Below are 14,130 nucleotides of genomic sequence, written 5' to 3' on the forward strand. Positions count from 1 at the left end.
AGGAAGCCATGCAGGACAGGCTCATGACATCCTTGGAATCACTGAACCCAGCTGTGATTGAGGTCCACCCTCAGACTTCCCAGTCAAGTCAGACAGCATAGTCTCTTTCTGTTTAATTAAGTTTGAGTTAGATTTCTGTTACTTTCAACCAAAGGAATCTTAATTCCTATAGTATTTAATTTAAAATAATCATATTAACCCCTTCCTTTTATTAACATCTAGGGTTATAATATATGCTTATCTACAGGCTTACAATTTAAATGACATATGAGTTCAAGATACACTTAGCCTAGGAGCTCATGTCAAACAATTCTTTATTTTTTTATGGTACAAATTAAAAGTGACAGATCTGAAGCTGTTAGGAAATACACAAAGTGCAGCTTTACTGACCATACAGATATTGCTCTAGATTAAGTACAGTTTTGTCAGTTTTTTTTAAATGTTAAGCAACCTGTGCAGATAAATCAGCTTTGGTTTCAATGTCAGAGCAAGTAAGGAGCTTTTAAATATCCAGTTTGGCTTCTTGGTCACAAGTTCAGTATGTCAACTTCTCATCATGGTGATGTTTCAAAACAACCCATTCTGTTTTCCTGCCCTCCACCCTACTGTCTGCTCCAGGCACAGAGGAACAGTTCTGTGTGGTGCCTCATCAGTGACCCTGGTGATCTGTCTAGATCACAGCACGTAGGATAAAAAAAATCACATTCTCAACAACAAATAAATAAATGTGCTTCACGTAATTTCAAGTTGAAGACAAGCAAATCACATGACAAATAGCTTACTACAAAATGTTATCCAAACAGATTTTACAGTTAAACATTTAAATGAAAGTCAATTTTCTTTTTCTCCATTTTTTTAAGCTTGGTCATTAACTGGGTACAAGTAGAGTGCTGAGGTAAAACACTGATGAACAGTTTGTATTTCTTATTTTTGTCTTAAATTAGGAACAGTTTAGTATTGCGAGATTGTCAGCAACATTTAGCCATATCTATACAATGTGCATATCCCTACTATTGAGCTTTGGTCCAGCATAGAGAAAATGAGCAAAGGCATTTTACAATTTTTTTTGGTTATAGCTTGAGTTCTTTAATACACCTCTACTTGTTTTTTTCTTTCCTAGTTCTTTTTGCCTTCTTCTTCTTTTGTTGTGTGCCTGTGTGTGTGTACCTGCTTGTTTATGTGATTACATATAAAGAAACCAGAATTTTCCAATGCAATTAAAATTCTCAACTGTTCAAAATGTTTGAACAAGTGTTAAATATAACATCAGTTGCTTCTCTTTTTCATCAAACAAGAAGAAAATGAAGATGACAATAATTTAAAAATATGTAAGAAAAATATTGAAGCTTGAAATTCAATCACATATGCCCAAAGTGGCTTTTATTTTTTGTTAGTGACAACCTTAACCTTTAGTTCATGAAAATATAAAAAGTACTTAAATGCTATTGGCATATGACATTGTTTACAAATGAAAATAAGAAAAGTAATAAAATTAAGCAATAGGTATGGTCCTGAAGACTATACACAGTATAATTGTATTCCTAAAAATCTGTTGAGGCACCTTTTCATGCCTTGTACCAAAAAATTTATCTGTAAAAATTAATATAAGAAGCATTACAACACCTTATAAATAATTTATATAACAATATAAATTATAAAGCAATAAAAAGATCACTGCACATGAGTGGTTTTATGACTGTGGGATAAATATATTCTTTATATTTCATTCTGGAAGACTATTTTTATATCTTCACTGTCTCAGTTATACCTTCCCAATTATAGATCTTGAAACTGAGCAGGCCTTATGTAACTGCTGCTAGCATAACACTTAGCATCCATCATATGTTACCTTGTAACTTTTCTTTGGGAGGTTTTCTTGATGAAATTTGGAGCAGGTCTTGTAGAACACAGAATCTTTTAAATCAATACACTTTTGGATTTCTGGTGTGGTGCATCTGTGCAGTTTTTGAAGTGGCAGGATGGGTACCAGGATGTCATTCCCGTTGAATAGCAAGTTAGCCGTGGTCCAATTTAGTATTAGACTGGCAAAATGGAAACACCCTTGCAAGTGACTGCTTCCACTTCCAAGATTTTTCTCTTTGAATTTCCTTGCTGGTGATCTCCTGATGGCTGCATGAATCATCTGAGGAAGGGAGACAATTCTACCATTGCATATATGCAACCAGCAAAGGGGCTACTGGAAGAGACTCAAACCCTTACCGAGTTTGAGGGAAGACAGCATTTCTAATTAGTTGGACAACTTGAGGTGGGGGGTTCTCTTTTTTCCTTTACAATTTACTTGTAGATAGTACATGAGCATGCTTATTAATTAATTATTCAGGAATATTTACATTTCAAAAGCAGGCAAGACAATGGTTTTCTTTTGCCTGCTCCTTTAACTAAACACCTTTTACCTGCAGAAAACACCAACTGCAGGTTCCAAGTGCTCACTCACCTGCACAGCAATTCTCCAATCTCAGTTTTGCTTCTGGTTTATTAGTATTTTGGCCCACAGATATTTTGAGTAACTTATTTTGAAAAATGAAATAATTCCTAGGCTTTAATAGTGAAGGCTATTCTGATATGTGAGATAAAACACTCTGTATTTCTCCTTTGAGAGGAGGCACTTCATTGTTAAAACTTCTTTTCCCCTCAAGAACTCAAAGACCAATTCCAATTGTTTAAATATGTCTGCCAACTTTCTGCTCCATTTATATATCCCAAGAACAATTGCCCACCTCCAAAAAAGTCTGCCATTGCTATTGAAATGAAAGTAGTAGCAGAAAAAATGGGATTTACAGGATACATGATGGCCTTTAAAGATCCAGTCACTATCTCTTTCTTTTTGGTTTGTTTTCTTGGTGTGTGTTTACATGAATGTGTGCATGCTATCTGTGTATTTTGACTGAAATCTTGAGACATTTCTTTGGCTATCAGACTTCTGAGAGAAATTGCTTTGTACAAAAGCATAACATAGATGTAAATATTGAACCAAATGTGCAGCTTATGTTTATATTACAAAATTAGTTTTGGTCAGCTTTCCATGTACGTGGCCAACAGATTAAGAAAAATCCCAAGCTCTGGTGTGGACAGTGAGCACAACGTTACAGTTTATGCCAATGTTGACAGTTCACTGGGCAAAGTCCTAGTTATTTTGGAGTCTCTTTTGCATTTCACTGGGATCTGAGTGGAAAAGACACTGTTCCCACTCTGTGGCCTTCCAGCATCCTGGGGCCACGCACAAGGGAGATGAAAATGGAGGGAAAAAGAGAAATGCAAGCTTCATTTTCTTTTCTCAAATCCACAAGTCATAGTGAGAAGAAAGCAAGGAACATTTTGGCACACAATCCAGGATGCTCACCTCCAGTGAGAGAAAAAGAATAGAGAGAGAGAGAGAGAGAGAGAGAGAGAGAACCCTGTCCAGCCAAAATAGAAACCAATAGTGAGCCTTATGGAATTGCTTCAACAATGGCACCCACTCCTTAGGTGGTGACAATAGATAGGAAAGATGGGAGATATCAGGCTTCTTAGTTTTCCATTAAGTATAAATGTAAAACTTCAAAACACAACTTTACACGCAGAAAAGAGCAGACTGACGATCGCATTTGCAATGACTTTGGTTAATAGGTTTCATAGTGAATCAGCACTTAAAACCTGAAAGAATGCAGTCCCTCCTCCAGGTGGCAGGCTTGTATTCGCTTTGAACAGATCAAAGCTTTGGTTTGTTGTTTTTTTTTGGTTTAGTTTTGTTTTCCTTTTTCCTTAAAACGTTTCATATTTTTATAATATACAAAAAAAGTAGTAGTTATTTGGTTCGCTTTTAGTCCGTTAAAAAACTGGCTTTGGGGAGACAGGTGGGAGAGAGAACTATCCTACTTCACACACCTGTAGTATGGATCATTCCTTGTTTAAAAATTTTCAAAAAAATTTATTTTCTTTTTGGAAAACCAACGGACATGTATAAACCATTCAGTCCACTTGGTGGTTTTCTTAGTCTTTTACTAACAAGGTGGATGACTAGGGCTATTTTAATTTTACTTTTAATTTATTATTTATTTATTTATTGTTTCGTGAAGTCGCAAGGATGGAGTTCAGCTTCTGCAGAGTTTGCTTCTGATTCTGGGTGGGTGTTCCTTTAGGAATTTTCTTCCAGAGAGTCTGTTAAGGGATCCAGGGGAACGGCAGTTGCTGGCTCATGTTGTTTTAAGCGTTTAATTGTGTTCTTCAGGGCCTGCCTCTTATTGCAGAACCAAACTCTAACTACTTCCCGGTCATAGTTCAGCTTCTCGGCAATTTCGGTCATTTCCTGCCCAGATGGGTGTGTGTTCTTCTCAAAGTGGGCATTGAGGATTTCAAGGGCCTGGGGTGTGAAGGAGGTGCGCCGCTTGCGCTTTTTGGATGGTTCACTCCCGATAAACTCGGTCAGGTTCTGCATACCTGCTCGATGGCGGGCCTCAGCCTCAGCCATCCACCGCTCAAGCACCGGCTTGATCTTCTGGGCACTTTTAGGGGTGATGTCCAGCTTTTCAAACCTGGCAGGATACAAAAGGCCAGGGTTCAGTTTGGCTGTCAGACTGCTAGCTATAGTGTTCTCTTGGGCTTCCTGTGGTAGGAAAAAGTGGCTTCTCAGGATGGTGTGTCTGAGGGGAAAATTGAGAAAGAACAGTCTTACACTGAGTCCTCTGCCAGGGTGGGCCTCCTGCCTGCCTGCCTGACCAACTGACTGGCAGAGCGAGTTCACTCCAGATTATCAGCTAGCTGCAAGGTAGCTGTTCCAGCTCAAGCCAGCACCCACCCTCCCCTCATGCTTCATGCCAGTGCATGCAGCCTGCACACATAAACGGATGAGGGTGAGGAAGGTGGAGATAGTACAACATGCGAGCCTTCTCAATAGAAACAAACATCTCTCAGATCTTTTTCCTGTAAATTCTTGAGATCTAAACTTTTATTTTAATCATACCAGCACCAATTTCCCAATCTTCAGAAACCTTAAAATAAAAATTAACACCAGAAAGTGATATCAAAGACAACAGCTGTCATGTTCTTTCATTTAAAATGATTCTTTTTATGTTTTACATTTGGTTTTCCTTAAATTCCCCCCACTGACTTGATGATAGAAATATTACATTTATTATTATTTTTTATTTAATTCTTGTTCAAGTACAGTTTTCTGTCTTATATTCCCAGCCCTGCCCCCCACAGTGCTCCCCATCTCCCTCCCATTTCCGCCCCCCACCTTAGTTATTGTCCATGTGTCCTTTATACTTGTTCATGTGAGTCCTTCCCCTTTACCCCTATGATTCTCTCCCCTCTCCCGAAATGTTACATTTATTATAATAGTGATGCCAACTAGGACAAGTTTCTTTTATAGCTCTTTTCATCTCTGTTTATGTCTAATTTTAATCTCTCTCTCTCTCTCTTCTTCCACCCCCAACCTTCTGGTAACAAACAATTTTCACCATGAGTAACTCGGTAACATGTTCCCTTTCCAGGTAAACCATGTCCTGTTGCTACTTTACTGCTGACTCAAGCAGCTGAACATATGGACACCCCTCCCCAGATGAACTAAGGCCACCTTGTGCCTTCTAAAACCTGTTCACCCTGACTGTACTTTTGCACCAGGGCACCAAGCTATGTTTAATGTGTGATATCTGCAAACTGTGCTTGAATATTATTTTCTGTAAATGAGGTTTTCTGTATATCAATCACCATCAGCAATTCTTGCTACACTCACTGACTTTAAAACATATAAAGCATCTTGGACAAAATTATGTACAGTGCTTTAACAGGTCATTCTGGTATAAACTTCATACTCATTTTTAATAAAATACAAAAACATTCCAATTCCTTTTGCTTGTTTATTCTAAACAGAAATTTACAACCCTCTTCTAATAGAAATGTACAAAGTTTTCTAGTATGAAAACTTTGGATACGCAAAATTCTCCTCTCTCTTTTCAGGTTCAGTACTGGTGAGAAACTGTCTGACTGCAGAGTGCATCTTATTACAGTAGTCTGTTTACATGGAACTAAAATGAACCTGCCTTAGTCAGTCAGACTATGTTTTATGAGGATGCCCACAAGACAACACAAAAGGATAAGCTTCCTTTATGTACAATAATTTTTTAGTTTTGGAGCTGCATCTTAAATATGTTGTGATAAGAAGTGCAAATGCTATCAAATTTTAATGTGATTCCTATAACATTTCCTTCCAAGCATAGTACAAGGAGTTACTTATTTTAGAGAAACCCAATTTCCAGTACCAGTCAAAGAGGGAAGAGGTACGTTTTGTTTTCAATACAAAATGAATGAATCATTTAATGTCAATTAATGAGCTTGTCACACGTGGCATGCTTCCCCAGAGCTCTTACTATCCTGTTAATTGCCACATACCACATTTTACCACCATTCACTACAACACCCCCCAAACTCAAACTCTTGATAGCATGATAACAGGCTTCACAGGCCTTGGCACAGGGAGAAAGCTTATGATAGGGGAACCCAGTGTGTTGGCAATGCTTTTTCCTCTGTGTCTCTAATAAGGAGGGACTTATCACAGCAGCACTTGGGAGTTCCTGCAGCTAAAGAAGGAGGAGTGACACCTGAATATGTAAGCTTAAATGCAGATTCCTTGTCACCATTAAGCTAACTTGAATTGTTCCAAAGAGTTTGGTTTCTTCCAAGAAAACGTTCATTTTTTTTTGATAGTTAGCTCCTAAAAGTACCTCACTGAAGTTCCAGAAGCTAGAAAAAGGCCAAAAAGTCAAGGCATTTGATATATTCAGTTACACAGTGAATTCCCAAGGTCTCTTTTCATCAGAGCCATAGCTTCTTTGGCTTTCCCTGGGGAAGACTTTAGATATCAACATATTTGATTGGGAATGCCCAAGAAATACTGCCCATGTTAGTGAAAACATTAAATAACATTTAAACCAATATAAAGAAATCAGATTTTAGGACTAAAAATAAGCCAAGAAGGCTTTAGCAACAATAGCAAATTGGCAACAATTTAAAAAACCTGTTGCTGCCTGTATCAGAAGGCTGTCGAGATGAAACAAAATTAATGTTTCCCGACAGGGAGCAACAGTATTCATATCATTGATGCTGCTTATTAGTGTTGATCCTTCTGTACATATTGTTTGGAATAACATATACAAGCCTTGAAACAAATTTCCCCACAGTAGTATCCTTGTAGAGACTGAATAAAGGTTATTTTCTACAGGGAGGTATCTTATAAGAAAAAACAGTAGGGGAGGCCATAGAAGTGAGAGAATCCTATGGCGCTTTTTGTATTTAACAACAATCAATGGGTTTTATGGAAAATCATTGAGCAAAATGTAAGCTGCAAGCTACTACCCCATACTGATGTTATTTATAACCTTAGTCTTAAACTGCAGGAAAAGTACACTTCCATCCTTTGGGGAATACATTAAAAGTATAAAGAGCAGATAAAAAGATAGCATTTCATGGATCACCAAGAAAAAAATCCACTTAAATGAGTTTAGAGTTGGTTTCTTGGCTTTTCCTGATGGAGGAAGACTCATAAGGCATTGCCCAAGAGGAAAAAGCTCTTACAGAAGTGCCTTTGTTACCTCATGCATAAACATAGGATTAGTGCAACACACACATGCATGCACAGAGTCTGCTTCTGGTGGCTTGACCCAGATCAACCTGAACACAACCAAGGCTGTATTCTGTCATTTATTTATTTTATTGGGGGAGGTGGTTAGGGTAGGTGAGATTAGGCCAGATTCTCAGTACCCTTTTCTGAGCCATGGAAAGCAGCTGGTTGTTTTTAAAAATGTGTTTTTGAACTTGGGTCTGAGAAGGCAAGTTAAAAGGTTCCTTTGAGTTCACAAGGTAGTTATATTTTTTTAAAAGCTGAATTTTCTTGGGAAATCCTGATAGCCATCCCTTGCAGAAATGGTGGGAACATTAACACCAACTGGGGCTGGCAGGTTTACATTTGCACAGGACACCTATCTACAGACAGGAGAGAGTAGCTCTCAGCTGTGTAGGGGGGTGGGTTAGAGTATTTCCAATGAGACCGCCTTGGAGGTTCTTTGCTAGTTGACAGGAGTTACCAAGCCAGGGCCCGCAAGTCTGCTTTAGCACTTTAATCTTCATCAGTATCATCAGTTTCAACATACAGCCACCCTAAACTTTGTTCCCACACTTTACCCTCCAGCTTTCCCCACCCGAAGAAAAGCTGAGCCAAAAGGACAAATGAGATCCAGATCGGCAGGCCAGGAGAGGTAGCAGCATGCAGGCGCGGGTTACCTGCAGATGGCTGACTGGCTGTACGCAGGGCCCTCTGTAGCACTGAGAGCCTGTCCCACCTGAGTCTGGGTCAGGCCAAGGGACAGGCGCCGGATTTTAAAAGCTTTGGCAAATTCTCGGATCTCCTCCAGATTAACCCCATCCACCTCACCCGCCGCCGTTTGAGGATCTGTGGAGATGTTTTTAAAAATAGGATCAATACATCAGCACACAACTGAGTAATATCTGTTCATTAGGGTTTATGGGAAACTGATCCTTTTAATAGTACAGTGGTGGGGAAACACACTACGTGATGTTCTCTTAGTCTCCCAGGTGAGGCACCAAACCCCCATCCTCAACTCATTACATCTCCGCAAATCATTCTTCAAGATATTTCTATTCCAGTTACTCCAGGGTTGCTTACACTGCCACCTCCACAATACAAGGACATGTTCCTCAGGGCTTAATAAATAGTGTAGGAAGGCACCTGCTATGGGGGAAGCAACAGCATTTCGCTCATAAGTATGTTCAAATATTGCACAAAAATATAAAAATGGAAAGATTTCAATTTTTAATGTCTTAATTGAAATCTTTAGTGCTACGAATTGCCCTTCAAGAAAACAGTATTTTGTGTTTTTCCTTTACTCAATTACCAATGCAGCCAGGCTAACAGATGGCAATGTTGCATAATTTCTTATGTTCACATTAACTCTTCAAAAGAGCATGCTATGAAGCTGTGAGGAAAATATATCCCACTCCCATAAAGCAGTTTACTGACACAGATGCCTTTGTCCCTGAAAGGGCACATAATAAAAAATGCCTAGCGCAGGAAGTCTCCTTTGGTGCCAGATAACTCGGTCAATTTAGGATTTACTAAGGGAAATGACACAACAGCTGGAGAATGAAACTCTCCTCCCCTGGCTACTGATTCCTGGATAAATGAAAGCACACACCAAGCTGGAGACTGCATGGGTGGGAGACAGTGGAAGATTACAAAGTGCTGCTCCATCCTGCCTGGAGTGAAGCCATTCTCCCTGCCAGCAACCCTATTGTTCTTCACCTCATTCTTAGGACTTAGGTGAAAAGTTTTTCTCTTTCTGCACAATCACCCATCAATTTCAGTAAATTCAAGTACTTGTCTAAGGACTGTGATGGATTTTATTAGTCTTCTGGGTTCAGGGCTGTGGAGACACTTGTTGTCATGAAGAGAAAGAAATATTTGCATCTCAAGGGCCAATTTTTCAAGAACTTTTAAGTAAAAATGTTAAAAATTCTGGGGAGCTTGGAGCTTCATGTATAGATTCTCCCATTACAGGGCAAATAGACTCAATAGGCTCAGCAATTCAGATGTACACTGTGCCGGTCAGAATTTTACAAGTCATTAGTCATAAGTTCATCATGGAAAGATTAAAAAGTGGTATCACCATAGAAATCAGTCTGTAAGTATTAAAGTGACTCCTAGGATCCCTAATGAGTGGAGTGAGGGGCCCAATAGTATGAATGGGAAAAATTAGAGAAAAATACCGAGCAGAAGTGATGGTGTGACATCCACACTGGAACTGGCAAAGAAAGGAGAGGTGACAGGAAAGGGTTCATCTGGGTCTTACCCAGTGAGCAGCTTTCAGAGAATGAAGGCACTGTATTCTGGTCAGTGGGAACAGCTGCCAGAGAGGCACAGATGCAGGAAGAAGCAAAGCCTGCAAGGGGTTTGGTAGGATGGAGTGGGGTCGGGTGAAGTTTGGTGAATATTTCAGTGTAGGACATTGAGACTACATGGGCAGGGGCAGAGAGTTCTATAAAACTGGTTTAGTTGTTAAGATTAATTAAAATCCTGAATTTTCCTCTCCAAAATTCACCCCAGAAAGCTAGTAACACTTGGCTAGTGAAAGACTTGTTTGGGTTGTCCCTGGTGAAGGCCACCCTCCAGATCTTAAATCCCACCATAAGAGCAGCCTGGAGCAGCTTGAAGGATTTGCGAGGGACTCCAGGAGGTTACATCTACATGCATAGCAGCTTTGAGGCCCTTCTCTCATTTCTTCCTTTAAAAGACTGAAAAAGGCTCTTCCTTTAACTGGTTCTGGCTGCTCCTTCATTATTATCCTCATCTCCAAGCTCTTCTCAGACCTGCTGCCTTGCTGAGCCTGTCTTGCATTCTGAAGGCAGGCAAGATTGGTTCTGGGTATTGGTGGAAATTGTGGAAAAGTATTAATTAGTACAACAGTTGTGGCCCTCTAGAGGGCCACAGTATATAAACAGAACAGATAGGCAGTATAGTATGTCTGTGGCATTAACATTTCACAGGGCATCAGTAAAAGGGGTTTCTAAAGGAGTTGTTGAATAGTCACCATCTCTCAACATCACCCTTCTACAACCTCTGCTTGTGGGATTGTTATAAAAGAAATATGCATCTTTAAAGAAGCTGCCAAGTGTGAATTAACTGCCTTATGTAAACATCCATCTACTTTTTAGTGCTATTCTCAAGGCAAATAATGGGCATATTTACCAAATATTTCTGAGAAATAAACCATTTAGAAACATGCAATGCAATTTGGGAGAACAGCTTACTTGCAATATGGTGACTTCATTGGGTTGTAGAAAATGATGGGAATTGTGATCGTGTGAACCAGGGGTTCCACTATGCCATAAACTATCACCATGCATCTTTATGTTCACTTTATAGTTTTGGTTTTTCTTGTATTGACTATGAATTCTTTGCTGTCTCAGAATCAAGTTTATATGCCAGGGATTTTAAAAAAGCGTACTGAAAAACCAAACCCAGCGAAGAATAATCTCAAATTTACCTATTTTAAACAGTAATATGTAAATCTTAAACAAATTTGAGACATTTGTCAGGTCAATTGTTTGACTGTTCAGACTTTCCCAAATCCCTGCTTACAGAAACTATATCTCTGATGACTGTGGAGACCTAACAAGGTTTGATATAGGATAAACTGTGTAGGTTTCTGTGCACCTGTTCTAATGAGTGCGCATATCTGGTAATTCTGAGCCCAGCTGTGGTGTTCTTTGCACATTAAGATTCTGTTATCATTGTTAACACATTAACTCTGTGATCTTTTGCCTGCAGTGGGGAAGATTTTTGGATGATCTCCCCAAGAACTGGAACAATGATAGGTTGTTCAACACTAAGGTGAGAGTCTTTGAGCATGACATGGGAGAGTTTGTTGATCAAGGTGTTTTTTTTTTTAAGATTTTATTTACTTATTTTTTAGGGAGATAGGAAGGGAAAGATAGAGAGAGGGAGAGAAACATCAGTGTGTGAAAGATACATTGGCTGGTTGCCTTTCACATGACCCCAATCAGAGACCTGGCCGGAAACCCAGGCATGCACTATGATTGAGAATCGAACCGATGACCCTTTGTTTGCAGGCTAGTGCTCAATCCACTGAGTCACACCAGTCAGGGCTCATTGACCAAGGTTTTGATCCCAGGCTCAAATCCAGTTTGATCTGGTCCAAACTATGACCTTGCCTTTTGGAGGGATTTGTCTCTCCATTAACCATTCAAACTCAATTTAAGGATTAGCTACTCTACCAAGTCCTTCTGTTCTATCTCATCTTCTAAAACTGAGATAACCATTTACAATATGCTCATTGTTCCTATACTGATGTTGATCATAGCATTTATTTTGCTTTGTTCTCTATGTTTCTGTGTAATCAGTTCATGACCGACCCCAGGGCAGGAACCACATCTTGCTTATTTTTGCTTTCTTAATTTTTATCCCTGTGCCTGGTATATACATGGTGCTCAATGCATGTATTTTTCTTTCTTTTTAGGTTGACTGACTCTGGCCCTTTTTCCCCCCTGTAGTTTAACCTTCATAACAACTACATCTGAAGTATGGGGTTGGGTCTCCCCACATTAGAATATATGCAGATTTGGTGAGTTTAATCTTGAAGAAAAATATTTTAATTGCATATTTAATGCTTGAATATAAATTTCATAATATGCAAGATGTCTAGTTTTTTCTTTAGATTGGCTCAAAGAAAAGCCTACGCTTTAATTGTGAGGCATGGGTCCAGGCTTTTAAAAACATTCAAAGATATTCAAGTGATTTGATATATTTTGTTACTCAAATTTCTCTGGATAAAATTTATGTGTAAACATTGTGTCTTTTACAGCAGCTCTGGTGTATTGAATGTGTACGGCCCATTGACTATTGTCGTCCTGATTTGTCACCATTAGATTTGTTACACAGGGTATCATCTTCTCTCAACTAAGATTATGTATACCTGGTCCCTCTGACATAAGATAGTCAATATGGGCTGCACTTTTCAGGATCTATTTGATGCTAGTTTCAATATTTGAAAATGAGGATTTATAATACCTTATCATAAGTATTAAAATGAGTCAAATATTGAAAGTACTTTGAAAACTCTACAAATGAAAGCTCAAACAGTGGTTTGAGAAAATACTCCATGTACTCTTCATCAGAATATACTCCATATACTATTCATTCTGTAGTTGGGTTGTGAGGCAGAAGGGGATTACTGAATAACATGCTCAAAACCTGTAGCAACTGTAAATCCAGCAGTGGGTTTGTGTAAAGTCTGATGCCTGATGGTACTGCTTGACCCTCTCATATTTTCCAGAGAAGGCTCTTTCTTGAGGCTCTGCATATGAGTTTTGAGTTCCCTGCTTCAAGTGCATGTGGTAAAGGAGTCTCTCTCCCCCAATTCTTTATATTTTATATCAAGGATATGTAATATCATTCACTCATTATAGACCTAGAACTTAGATGCCCTATTGGCCATTGTGCAATTGCAATTGCATCTGGTCCATTAAGTAGCTCTGATACTGATTTATGAAAAAACAGACAAACTCCTTCCCTGGGCTGCTTCAGACTATTGAGAACTCAGTCCTATCATCCATCTGTCTGTGTGTTCATTTATCCATTCAATCATCTCTCTATCCATCCAACATGTATTGAGTACAGTCTTTACCTTGTGTCAAGTACTGTATTTGTGGAGTTATTTGTACTTTTACTTCATATTTAACTTATTCTTATCTGTAAGATGTTTGATCTTGTTTTATTTTCTTTAAGGATAAAAACTTAACAGGCTATCTCAAATTTATGATCTTGCTGCTACATAGAAATAGAATATTTTACAGAAACTTATGCTGAATATTGAACTAAGATAAAATTTGATTTTTTCCCCCACAACAACCATATGAGAAGTTTTTTATTGAGCAAAATCTGGCTAAAACTAAATTAATCTTATCCATGATTTTTATTTAAGAAAGACTAGAGTTTCTGGCTCAAATGAGAGAAGTTATTTGTCTAAACAACCTAAAATAAAAGGTTGATGGCAAACTCAATGTATAGCCTGAAACTCTGTTTTGTGTTGACTCATCTTTAAAATCAAGAACATTGGGGCTACTTGGGTATTTTAATATCTTTCCATAATTCTTTATCTCTCTTTCATTCCGCAAACATATTTCCTGTCTGAATTAGCCATATCATTGAATGTGTATGTGTGTATATATACATATATACACAGATAACACAAACACATGTACTCAACATGTGTATGTGTATATGTATATATGTATTCTTTTTGAGAGGATTAGCTTGTAGGGAAGAGGACATGGCAACACCTCATTTGCTGTGCATTACTAAACTTGCCTCATGATATGTGAGAATCCTTACTGTTCATGTTAAAATGGACCATTCATGACACTTGACCAAATATACTCATATCTATCCTTGTTTTATGGTACAAATACCTACGCAGTGCTTTAGCCCTTTAAATCCACAACTATTGAATTTTTGGCCCCTGGAGAAGTACAATCTATGCACATGTTCTGCAATGTTATATATAAGTAAAAATTGTGCTAAATGTAAATAACTAACAT

At 38.5% G+C, this 14,130-nt stretch overlaps 1 protein-coding gene across 1 annotated transcript in view; it reads right to left on the reverse strand.

Moving 5' to 3' along the window:
* Window positions 1–3,775: 3,775 nt before the first annotated feature.
* POU6F2 (POU class 6 homeobox 2) overlaps window positions 3,776–14,130 on the reverse strand; it is a 460,076-nt gene continuing 449,721 nt past the window's right edge. Inside the window, exons 8-9 of the mRNA XM_037056530.1 lie at window positions 8,278–8,446; window positions 3,776–4,640 (exon numbers count right to left, since the gene is read on the reverse strand). Coding sequence (XP_036912425.1) covers window positions 4,136–4,640; window positions 8,278–8,446 — 674 coding nt within the window. The 3' untranslated portion in view covers window positions 3,776–4,135. The remainder of the gene's footprint in view (window positions 4,641–8,277; window positions 8,447–14,130) is intronic.

The sequence above is a fragment of the Sturnira hondurensis genome, unplaced genomic scaffold (genome assembly GCF_014824575.4).
Source record: "Sturnira hondurensis isolate 20B ecotype Veracruz unplaced genomic scaffold, ASM1482457v3 Scaffold0008992, whole genome shotgun sequence".
Taxonomy (NCBI): domain Eukaryota; kingdom Metazoa; phylum Chordata; class Mammalia; order Chiroptera; family Phyllostomidae; genus Sturnira; species Sturnira hondurensis.